The sequence below is a fragment of the Nyctereutes procyonoides genome, unplaced genomic scaffold (assembly GCF_905146905.1).
Source record: "Nyctereutes procyonoides isolate TBG_1078 unplaced genomic scaffold, NYPRO_anot_genome, whole genome shotgun sequence".
Taxonomy (NCBI): Eukaryota; Metazoa; Chordata; class Mammalia; order Carnivora; family Canidae; genus Nyctereutes; species Nyctereutes procyonoides.
In genome coordinates, this window is record NW_026575121.1 from 60,914,419 (window position 1) to 60,933,598 (window position 19,180).

Here is a 19,180-nt window from a genome sequence, read left to right on the forward strand (position 1 = left end):
ACTCAGCCAGGAAGGGGGCCCTGGGGCCATGAGGCGGGTAGGGTACAGGGCTGGCAGACTGGACGCCATATTGGCATTGTGTGGTTTATGTGATGGAGGTATTAAGTTAGGATTTTACCTTCTGGGTTCAAGAAGGCAGGGAGCAGGGACTGGAATGTCAGAGGGTGTGGACGAGGTGGGTGGTTGACCTCCGAGGTCCCACAACCAGAAGAGGCTCTGGGGAGTGCTGTGCTCTGTGCCTCTTCCCGATGTGGGGGTGAGGACGGGTTTGCCTGGGGGGCAGTTCTCTGCTTTCGCTGCCCTTCTGGGGACTCCTTTGCCGAACCATGGGGTCGTGGCCATGGAGGGGCTTTGTGGTGAGAAGGCTGCTGGCCTTGTACCACCTGGGGGTGTGGATCTCCTCCCAGAGCCACTGGCCTGGATCAGACACCACAGCAGCTGCCAGCAGTGCATGCCATCTCCTGGGATGGGGAGTCAGGGTTGGTCCTCCTGCTCTCAACCCCACTTTCAAACAGTGTCCATTTATGGGACAGCTGCATGGTCATCAGTGATCACGTAAACCAAGGACTGGGTGCCTTCTTGGGCAGGATGGCTAGTGTCCTGGCACAGAAGCTGCAGGGCGGGTCAGCTGTCTGGCCTGTACCTGTGACCTTTGCCTTGTTTTCTTCTCATTTCAGAGATGGCTCAGGGATCAATTGGAGGGGTGTTCGTCACGTCATCAGTTTCAACCTCAAATGGCACAAGGCTCTCTGCCAGGTACTACAGCTCTGAGCTGGGCTGGTGGGTGGAGCCCCTGGCTCTCCTGAAGACCGTCCTGCCTCCTCTAGGGCTCCCCACTGGCTCCCTCGCGTGGATGGCGGATCCCCACACTCTGCCCACAGTTTTGGCTGCTCCCGGCCACAGCTCCTCTTGAGCTGCATCCCCTGAAGGCCCATCGTAGCTCATCCCCTGGGTACACAGGATCCTCTTGCTTAGGGTTTCTTCCCCCTAAAACATCAAAGTGATGCGTGCCTTTTATTTTTTAAAAAGTAGGATACATTGAAGGTAGGGCCGGAATTGCCTGAGCTCTTGCTGGCAGCCTGAGGGATGGGGTGTTTCTCCGTCTGTTTCCTATTTCTGTTTAACACAGTTGAGATCACAGTGTACATAAAACTTTATCCCTGCTTTCTTTCTTTTTTTAAGATTTTATTTATTTGAGAGATAGAGTGTGTGTGCACAGGAGCACCGGGAGGGGCAGAGGGAGAGGGAGATGGGGATCCCTCGCTGAGCAGAGAGCCCGATGTGGGGCTCAATCCCAGGACCCTGGGATCATGACCTGAGGCCAAGGCAGATGCTTCATTGACTGAGCCACCCGGGGCCTCTGTTTTTCGCTTTATTATTTACTGTATGTGTTTTTTTTGTGTTACTGAAGTTTTATTATTTAAATCACCATGTAGTAGCCTTTGAACTAGCCATCCTGCAAAAGCAGGATTATGTTGTCTCTGGGTATTTATCTTAGTTTTCTAAAAATTAACATAAGATAATTTCTGCATTAAGTATTGACAAAACAATGGTTTTATTAACTTTCATGTTATGTTATACGTTATTATACATATTGTCTCATATCAATCTTAAATACTAATAAATGTCTAATTTTTTGAAGTGTGAAATAGATTAGTGGTCTATAGGTTCAACAGAATGGAATTGATCTGCTCAAGGGTGATGTGGCGCTCTGTGGCCGTCACCGGCTCCTGGGTTCTGTGACACGAGTGAAGCTCTTGACTTGCGCCATGCGATGGGCTGGCTGTGGGGTTGTCACCGCAGTCCTTTGTGTAGTATCTGGCCCCCGTCAGATTTAGGCAGAGGTCAGCTCAGTAGGTGATCGTAACCTTCCCGCTGTGCATGTGTGGTTGTGAGTCTGTGGGATGCTGAGCACTGGTTTTTCCAAGAGGCGGAATTTGGGTATTAATGCAGGTTTATAGAAAGGTAAGGAGGGCCACTACCATTTCAGAAGAAAAACTAGTGTAGAAACTGGCACTGATACTTTACCAAGGCACAGTGATTTCTTGGACAGTTAGGTGGTTCCCACTTAGAAGAAAAGATGCAATTTGAAGTAGTTTTTTGGCTAAATTTTTTACCCTTTCTGACTTTTTTGCTAGGCTGGATTTCACAGATGTGGAGTTCCTTTGTCAAAGACTGTCACATCTAATAGTTTTTAATCATATGGTGTTCATTAATTCTAGTAAAAGGCATTAAAATATATACGTGTGTGACATACGTTGTATGTCAAAGAAAAGCGTTTGTTGGAGCCACGGCTCTGGCCTGTGGTAGGTATGGGATGCTATACCCTTGGGGCACCCACCTGCATTGCCAGGTGAGAGTGGCGCTCATCAGCCCACGCCCCAAACTCCCTCTTCTTCGAGTGTAGAACAGCCGTGTTTCCTGTGTGGTTCTACCCTCCTGTGTCCTGTCCTGTTGAGGCAGGTGACTGAAGCCTTCCCATTGAGTAGCAGAGAGGATGCTGAGCATGGTGTTTCTGCTGGGGTGACCCCCAAACCCCTGTGTGGTTATGGGGTGTCTGGCTAGAATCTGGAGGAACTCTGTTGAGCTTTAAATTCTAGACTGGCATCCCTTTAGTATGTGGTGTTTCTTAGAATACCTTTTCTTCTCAATTACTAAGAAATCACAATGACTTTTGACAACAGATTATACTTCTCAGGGGACGTGTGCACCTCATAGGGGGTATGGGCTGTCACCTGCTGGTGCCCCGAGACGGTGTCTGACCCGCTCTGCTGGGTCCTGAGGGGTGGTGCCTGAACCCAGAAGTCTTTCCTCAGGATTGCGGCTTTTTAAAGATCTCTCTAGGCCAGGGCCTTCTTGCCCAAGGCACTGTTGATATTGGGGCTAGAGGATTCTGTCATGCACCTTGTGCTGTGCCTAGTGAGGTGTTTAGTGGCACCCTTGGGCTCAGATGCCCCCCAGTTGTCATAGTAGAGGAGGTTAGATGTGCCCTGTTGAGACTCTCAAGGGTACAGGGGCAACGTAGACAGGTTCCAGACACCTGTCTGAGGGACCAGAGTGTAGGGCTGAGCAGCCCTGCTTCCCAACAGTACCCGCCCTGCAGGTCTGCCCCCCTGGGCTCCTGGACCTTGCCCTGCCACCGCCCTGGCTTTGAGCAGCTGCTGTTTCATGAAATGGTAGAAGGCTATGGGGTCCTTGGAGTTGTTTCTAGAAGCGCAGGTTGCAGAGCATCTGAGTGAGACTCATCTGTCACACAGCTCGTCTTCCTAGGCTCTGCACTGATGCCAGAGGAGCTGAGGGTGGGGCCTGGGGGACTGTGGACACATGCATTCACACAACACCACTCAGGCACATACATGTGCACATGCACACCCACACATGCACACAGACTCAACACATGCACACACACAACACACGTACATGCACAACCACACATGCACACAACATATGCTTACACGTACAGCACATGTACAGACTTGCTTGGCATCTCCCATGCACTGCCATCTGGGGAGCCACATCTTTTCCTGGGGGCTCCTTTTTCCTAACATGTTTTTAGCTCCCTCCTGGAGATGGAGGGGGTCACAAGGTCAAGGCCCAGAAGGAGCCGTAGGTTTCCAGCTGGAGCATGTTGGGGTTTTGTCAGCAACTTGGTCACTGACATCGAGGTCCTGTCAGTGTTGCTCGTTTCTGTTCTGTCGCAGAGGACGGCTCGGGAGAAGCGCCGGGCTCACAGGGGTGGATGTCGGGAGTCCCTGATCTGCGCACATGGTAGGGAAAGCCCCTTCCCCCCCAGGAGCCAGCCCGCGTCCCACCGACTGCCTTGTCTCGCCTCTCCTCACAGTGACCTGACCAATGGTGCAGACGGCATGCTGGCCACGAGCTCCAGCGGGTCTCAGTACAGCGGATCCCGGGTGGAGACCCCTGTGTCCTACGTTGGGGAGGACGAAGAGGAGGACGATGACTTCAATGAGAATGAGGAGGAGGACTGACGCCCGCCTGTGGCCCGCCCTCACGGTCTACATCGGGAACACCGCTTTCGGAAGAGACTGCTTCTGCCGCAGGCGCGTGTTTCTTCCTGGCCTCCTCCCAAGGAGCCAGCGGTGAGCTGATGGCGCGGCCGTGCGGCCCCACTGAGCAGGCAAGGGCTGTGCTCCTCGGGGTCCTGGGGGGAGCTGTGGTGCGCTTCCATGCCAGCGGCGACACAGGGCCTTTCTTCACTGTCTAGGATTTCGTTTTCATTGTCTGTTTCTCATTCAGATTTCGCTTTGCCCCCCAATTCTTGCTGAGTGTGCCGAAGCCATGTGCCCCATCCACGTTGCGACAGTAAAATGCAGTGTGGCTGTGGCTGGTGCACCTGGGCACCATGTGTCTGCAGTGTGTTGGGAGCGGCACAGCTGGTGGGGGCATGTGGCCCCCTCCTGATGCCCCCACCTCTTGGGGCATCTGGGGGCCCGGCAAGCAGCAGGGCTATGCTCCTCAGCATTCAGCGCCAGAAACTGTATCATGACTTTATTTACCCTTAAATTATATTGACTGTGATTCCATCAAGTTTATGCCTTTTTTTTTTCCCCTCTATGTTGCAGCAAACAATTTGCAAAGTTCTTTCTTTCTTTTTGTTTTGTTTGGTAAAAGTTTACTGCCGTGCTGGTGCAGCTGCGACAACTGTGGAAGGCTCGGAGCACATTTGCTCGTGGGAGGTCCGCCTGATTTCTTACAGGCGGGGTGTGGAAACTCCTGTGTAGTCGTTTACATACCTACACGTCTGTCATCTAAGGACATGAACTGAAACAAACGTTATTTGTTTCGTGAGCATCTTCCTGTAATCTATGATGAAGTTGACATTAAATATAGAGAATGTTCTAACAGTTTTTTAACTCAAAATTTGTCAATCATTTTTAATAGTTCTTTTTTTATAAAAAGAAAAAGGAATTTCAGGACAGGCAGTATAGTCCCTTTTAAAATTTATTCACAAAGAACCATTAACCGCACAGTTGCTGTCAGCTGCCTGTTCTAAACAATAGTCTTTTTATTGAAACACAAATAAACTTTTCTGTAATATTTTATGGAATATAAAGAGACTTTAATTGTTTGACTTGTTTAACTTGGCACTGTTAGTTTTTATTAATAAAACGCGCATGGACATTTTAAACACGCTCTGTGTTCCTCTAATTCAGGATTCTGGTCCATAAGTCAATTTATCTTCTGTGTCAGTATTGCTTGTCTCCAAGCAAGGAGTCGGGGGCCCGGTGGACACAGCCCAAGTGCACCTGCCCTCCCAGGCCCTCAGAGTTGACCCAGATTCTGGGGGTTTGACTTTCAGGAGTGAGGTCGTGAGGTGAGAAAGGATGGTGAAGTGTTTACCGCAGGCCTTGGAGGGGTGTCCGTGGTGCTATGGGAGGAAGTGGCCTTTCTTGCCAGTCTGACTTCCTGCCAGTGTCCCGAGGGCAGTGGGACCTGGGGGTGGGTGAACGTGCAGCCGCCATGTTCTGGTGCTCCCTGCCTGCTGCATGCAGGTGGAACCCGTGGAGGTGACCTGTGCTGGGCATCGTGGGGGCAGCAGCTCGCAGACCGCTGGCACATGGGTGTCTGACATCTTTCCCACCCTCCGCTGCGTGGGGTCTTGTAGCTCTGTTGGTGGTGACTTTGTGCCTGGTGCTCACAGGGGATTAGGGCACCAGGCTGTGTGAGATGACTGGGGTGGAGGGGGTGAAGCTCCAGGAGCGCAGGGCTCTCAGTCCAGGCTTTCACAGGGGGCTTCAGTGACACGCCCGCTCATCCTTGGGAGTCGGAGGGTGGGCTTGTGTCCGTGGCTTAGACCGCACCCCACATGTGCTGCCCTCCTGCCTCGCCTGCCTACCTCCTGCTGCCGCATGGGTTCTCAGGGGCGTCCTGCTCCAGCCTTGTCTGAATTTCCCCCAACAGGGGATTGAAACTTTAAGAAGAAGATTTTAAAGAGAAAGTGATTTTGTTATATTTTTCCTTTATCAGAAGAGACATGATTGTTTAACATAGTACCTTTAATGTGTTTTACTTTTACAGTTTGGGAATTCTGTCCTTTAAGAGCAAGCCTTCAGAATGCCTGATAAGTAGTGTTTCTATGGGAGTGGGAGCAGTCTTCACGTAGACACGGGGACTGGGATGTCACTGAAGTTAAAAAGACTAGGGAATAGTGAGGAACATGAAGTCTGCTGCTGCCTCAGGGTCATCACATTGGCCTAGTGTTTTTATTGTAGCTACTGATTCTGGGTCAAAGAGCAGAAAAGACTTAGCGAGAGGCTGTTGATTGTCCCACTAGGTGCCTAGTGCACAGCTGCCTGCAGTTCCTGGGCGTTTAGAGGCCTGGTGGGTGGGTGCAGGGGGCAGCGGGCAGCTAGGAAGAATGGAGAGGTCAGGGGGTGGTGGGCAGCTGGGGGGTGGGGTGGGGGGCGACGGGCAGCTAGGAGGAGTACAGGGATGGCAGGGGGGATGGGCAGCCAGGGTGCAGCCTCCTTGCTCTCTACTGCTGAATGGTGAGCTTGAACTCCACTTTCCCTTCATAGGGGTCATGGGGGTTGTCAAAGGTCACATAATCTGCCAGGATCTTGCACACAATGAGGACTTCCGTGTTTCTGGGGACATTGAGAAGCTTCGCGGCGACCAGAGGGTTGCTGTAGTGGGGCTGGAACGTGAGTGTGGAAACGGGAGGAGGAGAGAGTTAGAAACCGCACAGCAGGTGCCCTGTCGTGGCAGCCCCTGCCTGCTCTATTCTCATGTGGCCTGCAGCACCTGCTCAGCAGCCCTCGCACTCTGCCACATGCAGGAGAGCTGGTCTGGGGGTAGGGAGACCGCACCAGTGACAAAGTTAACTTCAAATTATATTTGATGAAAATTAGTATAAAAATAAAACAGGAAAAATTGCGAGATTTGGAGGAAGTGCTTTAAAATGGGTATGTGGTTCTCTAAAAGGATTTGGGAAGCTCTCGGAAAAGAATTAGGTTTGACATTTGTGTTTCACAGGAGAGCTGTGTGTTTTCAGGTAGGGAAACACCCAAAGAGCTACACAGAACGGGCCAAGTGACACCTTTGTTTCACTTGCATGGGTAAAACATTGATGTCTTTCCTTTTGGCAATCATGCTAACTTTGAGATGATTCTGCAGCTGTTGTTGGGAGAAGTGGGACAAACCTACCTGTGCCTTTTTCCCGTAGTAAGGGAAATAGTGAAGGCTGAAGGTACCGTTGGGTGGGTAATATTCCACCTGCAGGGGCCGGTCATCCTTGTGCTGGTCCTGGGGGCAGAGAGGCTATGGCCTGAGAGAGGCAGGATCTGGGTGCATGTGTCTGCACATGTGTACGTATGCACACGTGCAGATACAAACACTTCATTGTGCAATTAGCATGCATTAGATCTAATCTTTATGATGAATGCTGAGATCTCATAGGGACGTTGTTTGTTCATTTGCAAAACCTTCCATGGCCTATCAAACTTGGATTTTTATCATTTCAAGTCCTTGTAGAATAACAAGATTGATAAAGAAGGTGCCTGTTTGTCCATCTGTGGGAATGAAAGCTGCGGAGGCTGAACTGGCTACAAGTTTGAGAGACTTTCTAGGTAAGGGTCTCTGCTCGTGTGGGGTATGTTTCTTGTCATTATGAGAGCTTGTGACTCTCTCGGCGGATAGCCAGAGCTTGTCAGTCAGTCTTGGGGGACACTCTGACATCTGTTAGAAGCTCAGGTCAGCCCACATGTGTGGATGAGTGGCTACAGAAGGACCCAGAACCAGAGAGGCTGGGGTGGGAACTGTGGCTGCTCACAGGAGTCTTCGGGCGAGGCCATGACTGGGAAAACAAGCATTAGGGAATATTCAATGACAAGAAGTTTGTTTTTTTTTTTTTGTGTTGTGCTTAAGAACTGTTTTTGAGTAAATTAATACCAACTCAGTTTTTTCCAAATTGCCACCGAAGTCTTTGAAGTGTGTTAGTGATACACTGTATGCTTCTTGTAGCAAAACAACAAAGATATGCTGTTCTTCTTACTAGATTTTTGTTCCCTAAGAGAAAGCTGCTCTGAGCGGTGGTTCGTGTGACCAAGGATCGAGACAGCCAGGCAGCTGAGGGGAACTGAGGAGGAAGCGGCTCTGGGGTGGCCGCGCACTCACCAAGAAGGTGCAGTCGGCCCTGGGCGCTGTGCTGTTGCTGGGGAGGAAGTTCACGATCTGGAAGGGAAGGGTGTCCTTGTGGCTCTCCATGGGCTTCTATCCCAGCTGTGGTTCCTGCCAGCAGGTGGCGGAGCTGGACAGGAGGACCTGAGCTGTAGCTGCCACTTTCTGGTGCTCTGCGGTGCCCTGAAGTGGAGTGCCCAGGGCAATACTGCCCTCCCTGCACACCTTGTGTGCATAGCTTCCCCTGCCAGGTGGCCACGAGACCTAGCAGGGACCCAGGAAAGTGTGCAGTTCACAAATGTGGGGCTTCCTTTGGTCTCAGGACGGAAGGTTTGTATTGCTGAGTAGAAGCTGGGAACCCCTGGCCGCACCTGCTGGCCAGCATGGAGCACAGACCCTCCAGCCCTCCCCGCACCCCAAGGCTGGGTGGACTGTGCTCTCCTGTGGTTTGCTTGTACTGGCCTGTTCAGCCTCCCTCATGCCCGGCACAGCCCCTGGCCCAGAATGAAAATGAAAACCTCTACCCTGGAAGATTCCCAGCTGTCCTTGTGGCACCTGTATACAGCTGGCTGCTGTCAAGCTATCATGTACATGTGACCGCCCCAAGCAGCCCGGACTCTACTGCTCAGTGTCCAGATGCTGTGGAGCATGAAGTCAGGGCTGTGTCTGAGATGTGTTCAGGTTGTATTTGGGGAAGGGTCAACTCCAGAGCCAGCGTGACGCAGGTGTGAGCTGAGCGAAAGTGCAGGGAGGGATGGGGCCGGAGTACATGTCCCCACCCTGCTGCCTAGGTCCCAGCCAGGGATGCCTGGGGTCACACACAGCTGTCTCCACAGGAGCCCTCAGGCTGGGTCCCTGGTCTGCAGCCCTTCAGGACTCACCCTGTTCATTTTAATAATAAAACACGGCTTTCCTTCTGCAAAGCCGAAGTTGGGGTCTGTCAGGCCTGAGCAGTTTTGCAGCATGTCTGCCATGAACTTGCAGGAGAACTTGGTGTGATTTGGGGCCCCAAAAACTTCTTGAAAGTAGTACTTCTCAGAGGTACAGTTGACATTGTCCTCCTGGGATGTGGGCGAGTAGCCTGCTGGAACACACACACACACACACACACACAGCTGTGGCTGCCTGCCTCCACCCACAGCCACCTGGGGCTGGCTGGACAGTGGGAAGCCTGTACCCCTCAGTGAGATTGTCTTAGAGGAGGGAGAAACAGAGATGGGAAGCATGTGAAACGTCACCTGCCAAGAAGTTGTGGAGGGTGTTCACAAGGTCTACCCAGGTCCTGTTGTCAGAGACGTTGTAGGAAATGTCCAGGCCTTTCTCCCCATAGACATCGGGCCTCAAGGTCACCCCTGGAAAGAGACACATTCAGTTCCCCCCAAAGTATCCATCCACACCCAGCCACTTGCTGTGGGGATGGCAAGTGCCATGCAGAGCTGGCCTGGTCCAGTGGCCAAGCAGGGCCCCTGGGCGAGGAGGCTGCGGCCTGGTGTCCTCTGCAGCCATGGCTCAGCAGGGACCCTGCCCACCTGGAAGCTGCACCATCAGCGCCAGGCCTGCCCAGCTGCCTGGTTGGACTGCATTGCTAAGTGAAGATGTATTTGAAGGCGCATTTGAACAATCTTCGCTGGTTTCAATGAAGTACAAAAGCAATGTGACAATGTGTGTTGTATAAAAAGAAAAGATGCGTGTATAGGAGTCGGAACATCCACACAGACATCCTCGCGTCTGTGAGCACAGATGCACAGACCTGTGTCTTAAGTTAGGGAAACGGGATCCTACCACTCAGGTTCTACCTTCTTCCGTTTTCCAGTGCCACGTGTAAGCATGCCATCAACAAGCTGACTCCCCGCCTTCTTCCCACAAATACTGTCATTTCTTTGCTATGTGAACGTTCCACAGTTTACAAAGCCAGCCAGCCCCGCGTTGATGTTACTTTTTAACTAATTAAGCTAGCATTCTCTTGTTTCATGGACTACATGGAAGTCACGGCTGTACGTGGTCTAAATTAAAGGCCTTGAGACCAAGGAGACAAAGGGGGTACCGCTCATGAGTGTCTAATCCATGCAAATGCCACAGCTGCTTCCCAGGGTCTCATGGCTTGTTCATCCAAGACCGTGTCTCTCTCCCACTCCCTGTGACCCCTGTCGTGTCCTTGGGTTTGTGACGTATTGTATCTGCTCTGAAGCTACGGTGAAATCTCCCATGTCTTATCTGTTGGTTGGCTCTAAAAATGATACCCAGAAGATTCACCAAGACCCCAGCACAATGGTGGGCCTGCCCGAGGACACATGCCCGCCTTGGCTCCAGCGTCTGAGACCAACGTCTCCTGTCCCTGGGAAGTACTGGTGCTGCTGTGGCCATTCATGGCTGCCTTCCGAAGTACTAGGGACATGTGAGTGAGTGACTATACTGGCGAGTGTGTTTCCTCCTTTACCCCTGCCTGCCCTTCCGGGTTGGTATGTGCGGGCAGCTGGGGGTGGCCACCTTCCCCAGGACCTGGGAGGTGCCGCCTCTCTGTTTCAGGCCTTGGAGTCATGTGACGCCAGTGACCTCTTCATCTTGGTGCCGACTCAGGAGAGTTCTGTGCTCAGCCTTTGTTCTGAGCCTCTGTCCTCAAACGGGACAGTAGACAAACTGCTCTTTGAGAAAACCACGTTGTGAACTGAACTCGTGTCTGGAAGCGCTCCCCCCTCAGAGAGTCCTCGCTGCTCAGAGGTGTTTCCTTCCCACAGACCCTTCGTCCCTAATGGCCCTGCCAACTGCCTTGTCTGTCCCCCCAGGTGTGGTGTGGCTGTGTTTATCAGCAGGTGAAGTAAGAGATGTAAGGATCTATACCAGATCTGTTTTAATAACTGTAACCTGGGGCACCATCCTCAGAAGGGGTGGAGGGGCTGTCTGCACCCCAGTGGCCCCTCAGATCCTTGGGCTCCCTCTCTGGGCTTTGTTCTTGGCCAGGCAGCTCTAGGACCGAGCATTGCCCCCATGCTTGGGATCCTGGTGTCCATGCTGAGCCACCAGCCCCATTACCTGGTGATTTTAGCTGGTCTTGGTAGTCAGGCGTGTATGGGTCAAGTGTGCACATCAGCGTGTAAATGCACAGGGCAAAGATTCCAGTCATCACCACGTAGAAGGCTACATAGTAGAGGCTGATCCACACTGTGGGGAGAGGCAGGTGAGATGCAGCTGGCGAGGGTGGGATTCAGCATCACTCAGTGTAGATAGTGTGTTCGCACACATGCAGCCATCGCTTCTGTCAAGGTCCAGACTGTTCTCACCACCCAAGAGATGCTTTGTACCCCTTCACTTAAAAGTCTTTAAAAATTGTAAGTTTTAGGAACATAGCTTTAAAAATGTTCTTTTCAAACCTAGGGCTAAACCTTTTGGGCTGACCCTCAGATATTCCCACTTTGTAAGCATCTGCTGTCGGCAGGGATCAGAGCTGGAATGGGCTTCTCGGGTCACCTGGTGAGGGACAGCCCCTCCCCGCCTCCCCCCCCACCCCGACCCCTGGGCACATACCCCACCGGGACAGTGTCCGGCCCAGCATCTGCCCCGTGTCTGGGTTCCAGCAGTAGCGTTGGAACTCCTCCATCCGCTGGCTGCATGACTTTTTCTCCTGTAGTGCTGCCATCGTCCCGACCCCTAGAGGCCCCTCCTGCAGAACACGGGTGCTCCCCACTAGCCTGACAGGAGGAAGGTGGCCTCTGGGTTTTATCGTCTCCTCCTCCTCCGGAGGTCAAAGGCACTGTGGAGACTGGCCCCAGGGAAAGCACCAGGGCGTTTTTGAGCACACCTTGCTATCCAAACACAGCTATCAGATGCCCCCCTCCTTGCCAGCCCCTCCTCCCAGGACGTCCTTGGCCATGTCCTTATCTGTTCTGATATGACCAAGGAGAACGACTTTGGTGCAGGAGGAGGAGTTCTTCAGCTCCAGAGGAGAGATGGGAGGAGTGCAGGATGAACAAGGACAGGTCTGGGTCCGACCCTGGCACGGTGCCTGAGATTGTCCTGGTCTGAGTCAATGGGGGCAGTGACCCAGGGGGCTCCTGTCACTCATGCCTGCAGGTTATCACTTGCTGGAGAATACATCTCCAGCGAAGATGAGGCTAGTGTGCAAAGGGTCAGAGGCTCTGTTCTAGACAAGAGGGTTCAGAAGGTTCCCGTCTTAACCTCCCTGGTCACTCCTGTTGCTTAGTATAGGTGATGAGGCTCATGTTGTTGGGGTGGTGCTGGGGTCCTTTAGGATTACTTTGTGTCCATGGAGGAAATGGAGGTCACAGCCATACCATCTAGAGGTACCTTCTAATATTTAATGCACACCAGTCCTTGGCATCTTGTTGAAATGCATTTCTGACTCAGTGGGGACCCACTGGACCCAGGGGCTCCTGGTGAGCTGTGTAGGTGGCTTTAGGACTATAGCAATGTCCAGGCAGGGGACACTTGGCCTGACAGCACATCTGAATCAGCTGGGTTGCCTTGGATACTTCTGACAGCTATTCCACCACTGTCAAGTTACTCAGCGAGCTGACCTGCCAGGTGGCTGGAGTACCCAGACAGCTGCAAGTCCCCCAATTAGCTAGATGTGCCACAGAAGTCTTTTCACAGATATCTAAGTCAGAGCCTGATTAAAATAGTGGGTGTTATGCACAAAGACCTAGAATTTAATTTCTTGTCACATCTAGTTTTTCCCTCTGGAGGACCTATGTAGCCAAATCTGAAGGTTTCTTGGGGAAGAAGAATAATGAAAAATGCTCTTCTAGTTCTGCCTTATTTTCTTCAGGATGATTTAGTTTGTTAGCAAAATGAGCACCCTAAGATTCAGATGGAATAGCACCATTTTAGCTTGGACTTTTTAATGGACCAGTTCTGTGTGTTTTCCATAATACTGTTTTCATGCACAATTTTGTAATTTTAGGTCAATAAGATGCAGAGTGGCATTAGGCTGCGGTCTGATTGCTCACAGTCTGTGGGCCTTGGACCCCAATTCCTGGGGCCTAAAGATGCAGCACAGCAAATGTTACCTGCAGAGTAAATGCCACGCTTGTCTGGAAAGTATATTATAGACATGCCCTTGAAATGAATAAGATGTGAATTCATTGTAGAAGTCACTGAATGAAATCTTCCACATTTAGTGGAAGCATGTGGTGAACTGAGCACACCTTATCAAAATGACCTCTGGACGTGTGCCTTGGGGAGGAGAGGCAGGGAGAGGGCAGCCTCCTGAACAGGTGCTCTGAGAGTGCAGGACCCATGCCCCATAAAGAGCAGGCTCCAGGCAGTGCGGGGAGCCCAGACTTCTCCAGCTGGCAGTAGTGAGCTGGGGCCCTCCTCCTGCTGCTGGAACAGAGCCAACTAAAACCAAAGGAGTATATAGGTAAAAGTCCAGGTTTCAGCTGACAATCACACATCAGACCAAGAACCAAGAAGATTTCAAAATGAATTAAGACAATCAATAGATGCTGATATCAAGGTGACAGGGATGTTTGAATCAGATTTTTAGGCCGTTATAAAAATGCTTGAGTGAGCAATCATTAATGTGCTTGAAACAAATGAAAAAAGTCTCAACAAAGAAAGTTTAAGGAAAGAATTAGAAGATATGAACAAGAACCGATGGAAATTTTATTTTTTCCATCGGTTTAAATAAAATATTTAAATATTTTATTTTTTTCATGAGGGACAGAGAGAGAGGCAGAGACATAGGCAGAGGGAGAAGCAGGGTCCAAACAGGGAGCCCGATGTGGGACTCGATCCAGGCACTCCGGAATCAAGCCTTGGGCCAAAGGCAGATGCTCAACCACTGAGGCACCCAGGCCTCGAACCAATGGAAATTTTAGATTCAAAAATTATAATGAGAATAAAAAGCTCAGCAAATGGGCTAAACTGCATAAGAGAGGGGGACAGAGGAAAGAATCAGTGACATGGAAGAAAAAATAATAGACACCTGATCTGAACAATAGGAAGTAGATTCAGAAAAAAATGTACAGTGCCTCAGGGGCCTGGAGGACTGTAATGAAGTGTGACATCTCTGTTGTCAGAATTTTGGAAAGACAGAAGAATGAAGGCAGGACTAGAAACTCCCCAAACTTGGCAAAAGACATTAACCTGAAAGTTCAGGAAATGGATTAAAACCCAAGCAGGGTAACTCTTCCAAAATCCAAGGTGCATCATCATTAAACTTCTGAAAACTGAAAGCATACACACACCTAAATCTAGAAAGCAACCAGAGAAAAGCCATTTGATTTACAGATTACTCATCAGAAACCAGAGATCAGAAAGAAGCTACAGAATATATGTAAGTGCTGAATGAAGAGAATTGTCACCCAGATCCTGAATCCAGTGCAAATATCCTTTTGGTCTGAAGGAGGTCCCAGCACTATGAAATGAAGGAAACGGAAAGGAGGCTAATTTGTCACCAGTAGATTTATCCTAAAAGGATGGTGAAGGAAGTTCTCAAAACAGAATGTTGAAAGAAGGAATATGGTGAGCAAAATATGAGTAGATACTGAGCTTTACTTCTCTTGAATTTTCTAAATTATGTTTGATGGTTGAAACAAAGACCATAATATTGCCTGATAATGCTAAACGTATGTAGATGAAATAATGTTAATTATATGTAAACAGGAAAGGATATAAGGAGGTGATATTGCTGCACTTAACTTGAACTGATAAAATGACAGCAATAAGGGGCGCCGCGGTGGCTCAGTCGGTTGAGTCTGACTCCTGGTTTCACCTGAAGTCATGGCCTCATGAACCCCATGTAAAGCTCAGTGCCTCATGGGGACTCTGCCTGATGAGTCTCTCCCTCTACCTCTCTCCCCCTCCACATGCTTTCTCGCAAATAAATAAATCTTTAAAAAGATGATAGCAATAGAATGTAATAGGTTATGTATATATGATACCAATTACAACCAGTAACAATCTGCATAAAGAGATGCACCTAAAAATACTATAGATAAATCAAAATTGAATTCTAAAAAAAGTTCAAGTAACCCACAGAAAAAATAGAAAAAAACAGATGAAAAATAGAAAAATGGCAGACTTGAGCAACAATTACTGTAAGTGCTATAAGTACACCAATAAAAAAACTGACAGGCTATAGTTGGCTAATGTTTCCAAACCTATCTACAAGAAACTCATCTCAAATAGAATGATATAGGTAGGTTGACTGGGAAAGAATGGGAAAAGATAACATCATGCAGATACTAATCAATGAAGTGTGTGTGGTTATATTAGTATCATACGGACTGCAGAGCAGAGAAAGTAACAAGAGAAAGACATTGCATGATGATAAAGGGTCAATCCACCAAGAAGATAAAGCGATCCTAAATGTGTGTGCACCAAACAACAGTTTCAAAATATATGAAGTAGACAAATACAACTCAAAGTAGAAATAGGCAAATCCACAATTTTAGTTACAGGATTCATCATCACTTCTTTCTCAACAATTGATAGAACAGCTAAATAGAAAATCGGCATGGATATAGAAGAACTCAACAATATTGTCAACCAACAGGATGCCATTGACATTTGTAGAGCACCGCATCCACACACAGCAGAATGCAACTTCTTTTTAAGTGACCTAGGAACATAAACCTGGGACCATATCCTGGGCCATAAAATAAAGCTCAGCAAATTTAAGAGAGTTGAGATCATGCAGAGTATATTCTCCAGCCATGATACAACCGAACTAGAAACTAAAAAACCAGAAAGATAAAATCTCCAAATGTGAAAATGAAGCAATATGCTTAAAGTAATTCATGAATCAAAAGGAAGTCTTGAGGGAAATTAGAAAATACGTAGGGCTGGTGAGAAATCTATGAAATCAAAATTCGTGGGACGTCACTAAAACTGTTAAGAGTTTATAGTTCTGAGTGCATGCAGTCAAAAATAGAGTCTCAATAATCTGAATTCCCACTTGGAAAACTTAGGAAAAGGAGTGGGGAGCAAGTGGAAAGGAGAAATAGGAGAACAGAAATCATGAAATTAACAAAAGCAAAAGGGAAAATCAGTGAAAGAATTGGTTCTTTGAAAAGTCAATAAAATTGGCAAACGTATAGCAAGAGAAAGACACACATAGCAAATCAAAAATGGAAGATCACTACAGACCCTTTGGACATTAAAAAAAAAATAACACACAGCTTCATACACCTAAACTCAACAACTTAGATGAAATTGGCCTCTTCCTCAAAAAAACACAATTTGTCTAATTTGAAATAGGTCATTTAAATAGCCCTATAACTTAAGGAAATCGAATTTGTAATTTAAAATCCACCACCACCACCCCTCCTCCCGCAAAATAAAACAACTCTCCAGGCCCCAGTGGCTTCCCTGGAGAAATGTACCAAACATGTAGTAAAGTAGCACAGATTGTGTGGTGTATCCTTTGGAAAATAGAAGGGAACTTCCCCAAATGATTTATGAAACCAGCACACCCCTCACCAGAACCAGACAAAGAGCATAAACACAGGCAACAAACACTACAGACCAAAACCCTGTCAAACAGACAAAATCCTTAACCACACATCGGCAAATGAATCCAACAATAGCATTAATTAGCTGTTAATGCTAATGTTTAATAGCATTAAACAGGGCACCTGAGTGATGCAGTCAGTTGGGCATCCAACTCTTGGTTTCGGCTCAGGTCATGGGATTGAGCCCCGTGTTGGGCTCCGCAATCATCGGGGAGTCTGCTGAGAACCTCTCTCCATCTCTGTCATCTTCTGTCCCTTGTGTGCCCACTCACTCAAATAAATGAATAATTTTTTTTAAAGCATTAAACTGGTGACGACTGAGAAGGATGTGTTCTAGAGATGCAGAGCTGGTTCGATATTTAGAAATCAGTGTAATGCTCTAACAAGCTGAAGAAGAAAAACCATGCAATCATATCAGCTGATACATAAAAAGCACTTGACAAAATTCAAGATTCATTTATGATAAAAGTTCTCAGCAGGCTAGGAATAGACAGAAACTTAACCTGATTAAAAGCGTTGGCAGGATCTCTACTGCCAGCCAGCATCCTATCCAGTGGTGAAGGACTGGATGTGTCTACCCGAAGACGCGATACATGGACTTCTGCCCTCGCCACAGATGACCCTTGTGCTGCACTTGCCAGCTGGTGGAATAAGCAAGAAAAGAAAAGGCACACAGACTAGAAAGGAAGAAACAAAACTCCCTATTTTTGGTTGACAGGATTGTACACGTAGACAATGCCAAAGACTGCAAAAAAATCTAGAATAAGTGAGTTCAGCAAGGCAGAGGATACAAAATGATGCTCCCAAGTCAACGATTGCATTTACTAGCAACGAACACATGAATAACAAAATTAAAAATATGATACCATTGCTAGTTGCTCAAAGCAAAAAGAAGGTTTAGGTATTAATCCAACAGAACACGTTAGGACTCGTGTGCTGAAAGCCACATGTTGGTGAGGGCGGGAGTGGAGGATCTAGGACATGAAGACAGGTATGTTCATAGGTGGGAAGACTCAGCATACCAAAGAGGCCAGTTCTCCCCAGATTGATAGACAGGGATAACTCCTGTCAAGATCCAGCAAGATGTTTCTGTGTAGATACAGACTTTTGTAAAATTTATATAGAAAGTGGAATATTTTCTTCTGTATTTTGAATAGTTTTTAAAAAATGGGTTTTGAAAAATATTTTTGAAAGAGAACTGTAAAGTTGACAACTGTGTTTACTAACTCAGGCTTGTTATCTGTTATATGTATTGTGTACAGTGATGGGGATGAGGTGATGGTGGTAGAGGGACCAGGGACTGAGCCGGTGGGCTGCAGACTCCCCCAGGGTGCCTGCTGCGTCCCCAGGCAGCTCAGGAGAGATGCACCGCTCAGCCTGGGCTGCTGAAGCAGAATCTTTATTTCGGCAAGATCCTTGGCCGATGAGTGTGCCTGGCACCACTGGGAAGCGCGGACTGAAGGCACACTGTCAGAAGCGTTGGTAGAGGTTGTGCTGCGACCAACCCCAGCCAGTGTTCACCGGTAGTTGGGGAGGGTTCAGGAGGGGACTGTGGTTGTGCAGATGGCAGGTTGTTCCTTGGCCTCCTCTGCCTTCTGCCCACACCCACTCATGGAACCTCCACGCCTCCCAGAGGAGGGACACGGGGTGGGCTGGTCCTGCTGGTCTCCTCTGGCTCCTACATTCTTGTTTCTATAACCTCACTTCCTCCCCTCTTCAAACTCTAACCGACCCCCATCACTTCCTTCCCTACACATTTACAGAGTACCTGCTGCCTACTAGACGGGCAACACCTTGCCTATATGAGTCTGACATTTCTGTTGGTCCTGGCATCCCCAGGGGTGTCCCCCAGGGGTGTGCTCCCAGGTGTATCCCCCTAGGTGTGTGCCCCCAGGTATGTCCCTCAGGGATGTGCCCCAGTTGTGTCCCCCAGCTGTGTGCCCCAGTTGTGTCCCTCAGAGGTGTGCCCAGTTGTGTCCCCCAGGTGTGTGCCCCCAGATGTGTGCCTTTAGGTGTGTGCCCCCAGGTATGTCCCTCAGGGATGTGCCCCAGGTGTGTCCCCCAGGTGTGTCCCCCAGATATGCCTCCAGGTGTGTCCCTGGCCTCATCTCATCATTGCCCTCTCATTCCTGTTTCTCTGTTTGAGGCCTCAGCCCTGGTTGTGGCTGGGGGTCTCCTGCTTCTAACTTCACCTGAAGCTTCTCTTGGGTGTTTATGTTTTGCTGGCACAGCTCAGGAGAGGGGAGGGAGCTGATGCGGAGCTGATCCCCCGGCAGGTGCTGAGGTTACCTTAGGTCCTCAGAGCTGGCAGGTGACCTGAGGGCAGGCTCCTGTCAGTGTCAGGCCAGGTCCCCACATACTAACCAGTCCCCCTGCCAGTGGTTTCACTCTCGAATACCCAGTGAGCTGTTCACTGTGGGTTTTTTCCTCTCTGAATTCCTGCTATCAGCTGTTTTTCCTCCTGCTTTCTATTAAGACAAAGATGAAATACAGTAGGAAAGCCACAGCCATCTTATATTAAGTTGGGGTTTCTCCCAGGCCCCTCTGCTTTCTGTTTGGCCTCTGGC

The 19,180-nt window shown here is 49.1% G+C and overlaps 2 protein-coding genes across 3 annotated transcripts in view; one reads left to right on the forward strand and one right to left on the reverse strand.

The window, feature by feature from the left end:
- Positions 1 to 5,153, forward strand: part of TFDP1 (transcription factor Dp-1) — a 42,632-nt gene extending 37,479 nt beyond the window's left edge. For both annotated transcript variants that reach the window (XM_055335846.1, XM_055335845.1), the window contains exons 11-12: positions 678 to 756; positions 3,842 to 5,153. In XM_055335846.1, the coding sequence (XP_055191821.1) occupies positions 678 to 756; positions 3,842 to 3,989 (227 nt within the window). In that variant the 3' untranslated portion in view covers positions 3,990 to 5,153. The remainder of the gene's footprint in view (positions 1 to 677; positions 757 to 3,841) is intronic.
- Positions 5,154 to 6,496: 1,343 nt separating this feature from the next.
- ATP4B (ATPase H+/K+ transporting subunit beta) lies at positions 6,497 to 11,773 on the reverse strand. The gene is made up of 7 exons (XM_055335671.1): positions 11,662 to 11,773; positions 11,170 to 11,298; positions 9,378 to 9,491; positions 9,021 to 9,220; positions 8,137 to 8,193; positions 7,168 to 7,266; positions 6,497 to 6,658 (listed from the first exon to the last, which is right to left on the reverse strand). The coding sequence occupies exons 1-7, from the start codon at positions 11,771 to 11,773 to the stop codon at positions 6,497 to 6,499; spliced, it is 873 nt and encodes a 290-aa protein (XP_055191646.1).
- Positions 11,774 to 19,180: the final 7,407 nt, after the last annotated feature.

Bases quoted from the DNA above. Each gene is read 5' to 3' on its own strand.
- ATP4B (XM_055335671.1), bottom strand. From the start codon at position 11,773: ATGGCAGCACTACAGGAGAAAAAGTCATGCAGCCAGCGGATGGAGGAG. The intron at 9,492-11,169 runs GTAATGGGGCTG...GTCTCTTTCCAG, and splicing joins AGACCAGCTAAAATCACCAG to GGGTGACCTTGAGGCCCGAT. The intron at 8,194-9,020 runs GTGAGTCCTGAA...CTTCCCTTCCAG, and splicing joins TTATTATTAAAATGAACAGG to ATCGTGAACTTCCTCCCCAG.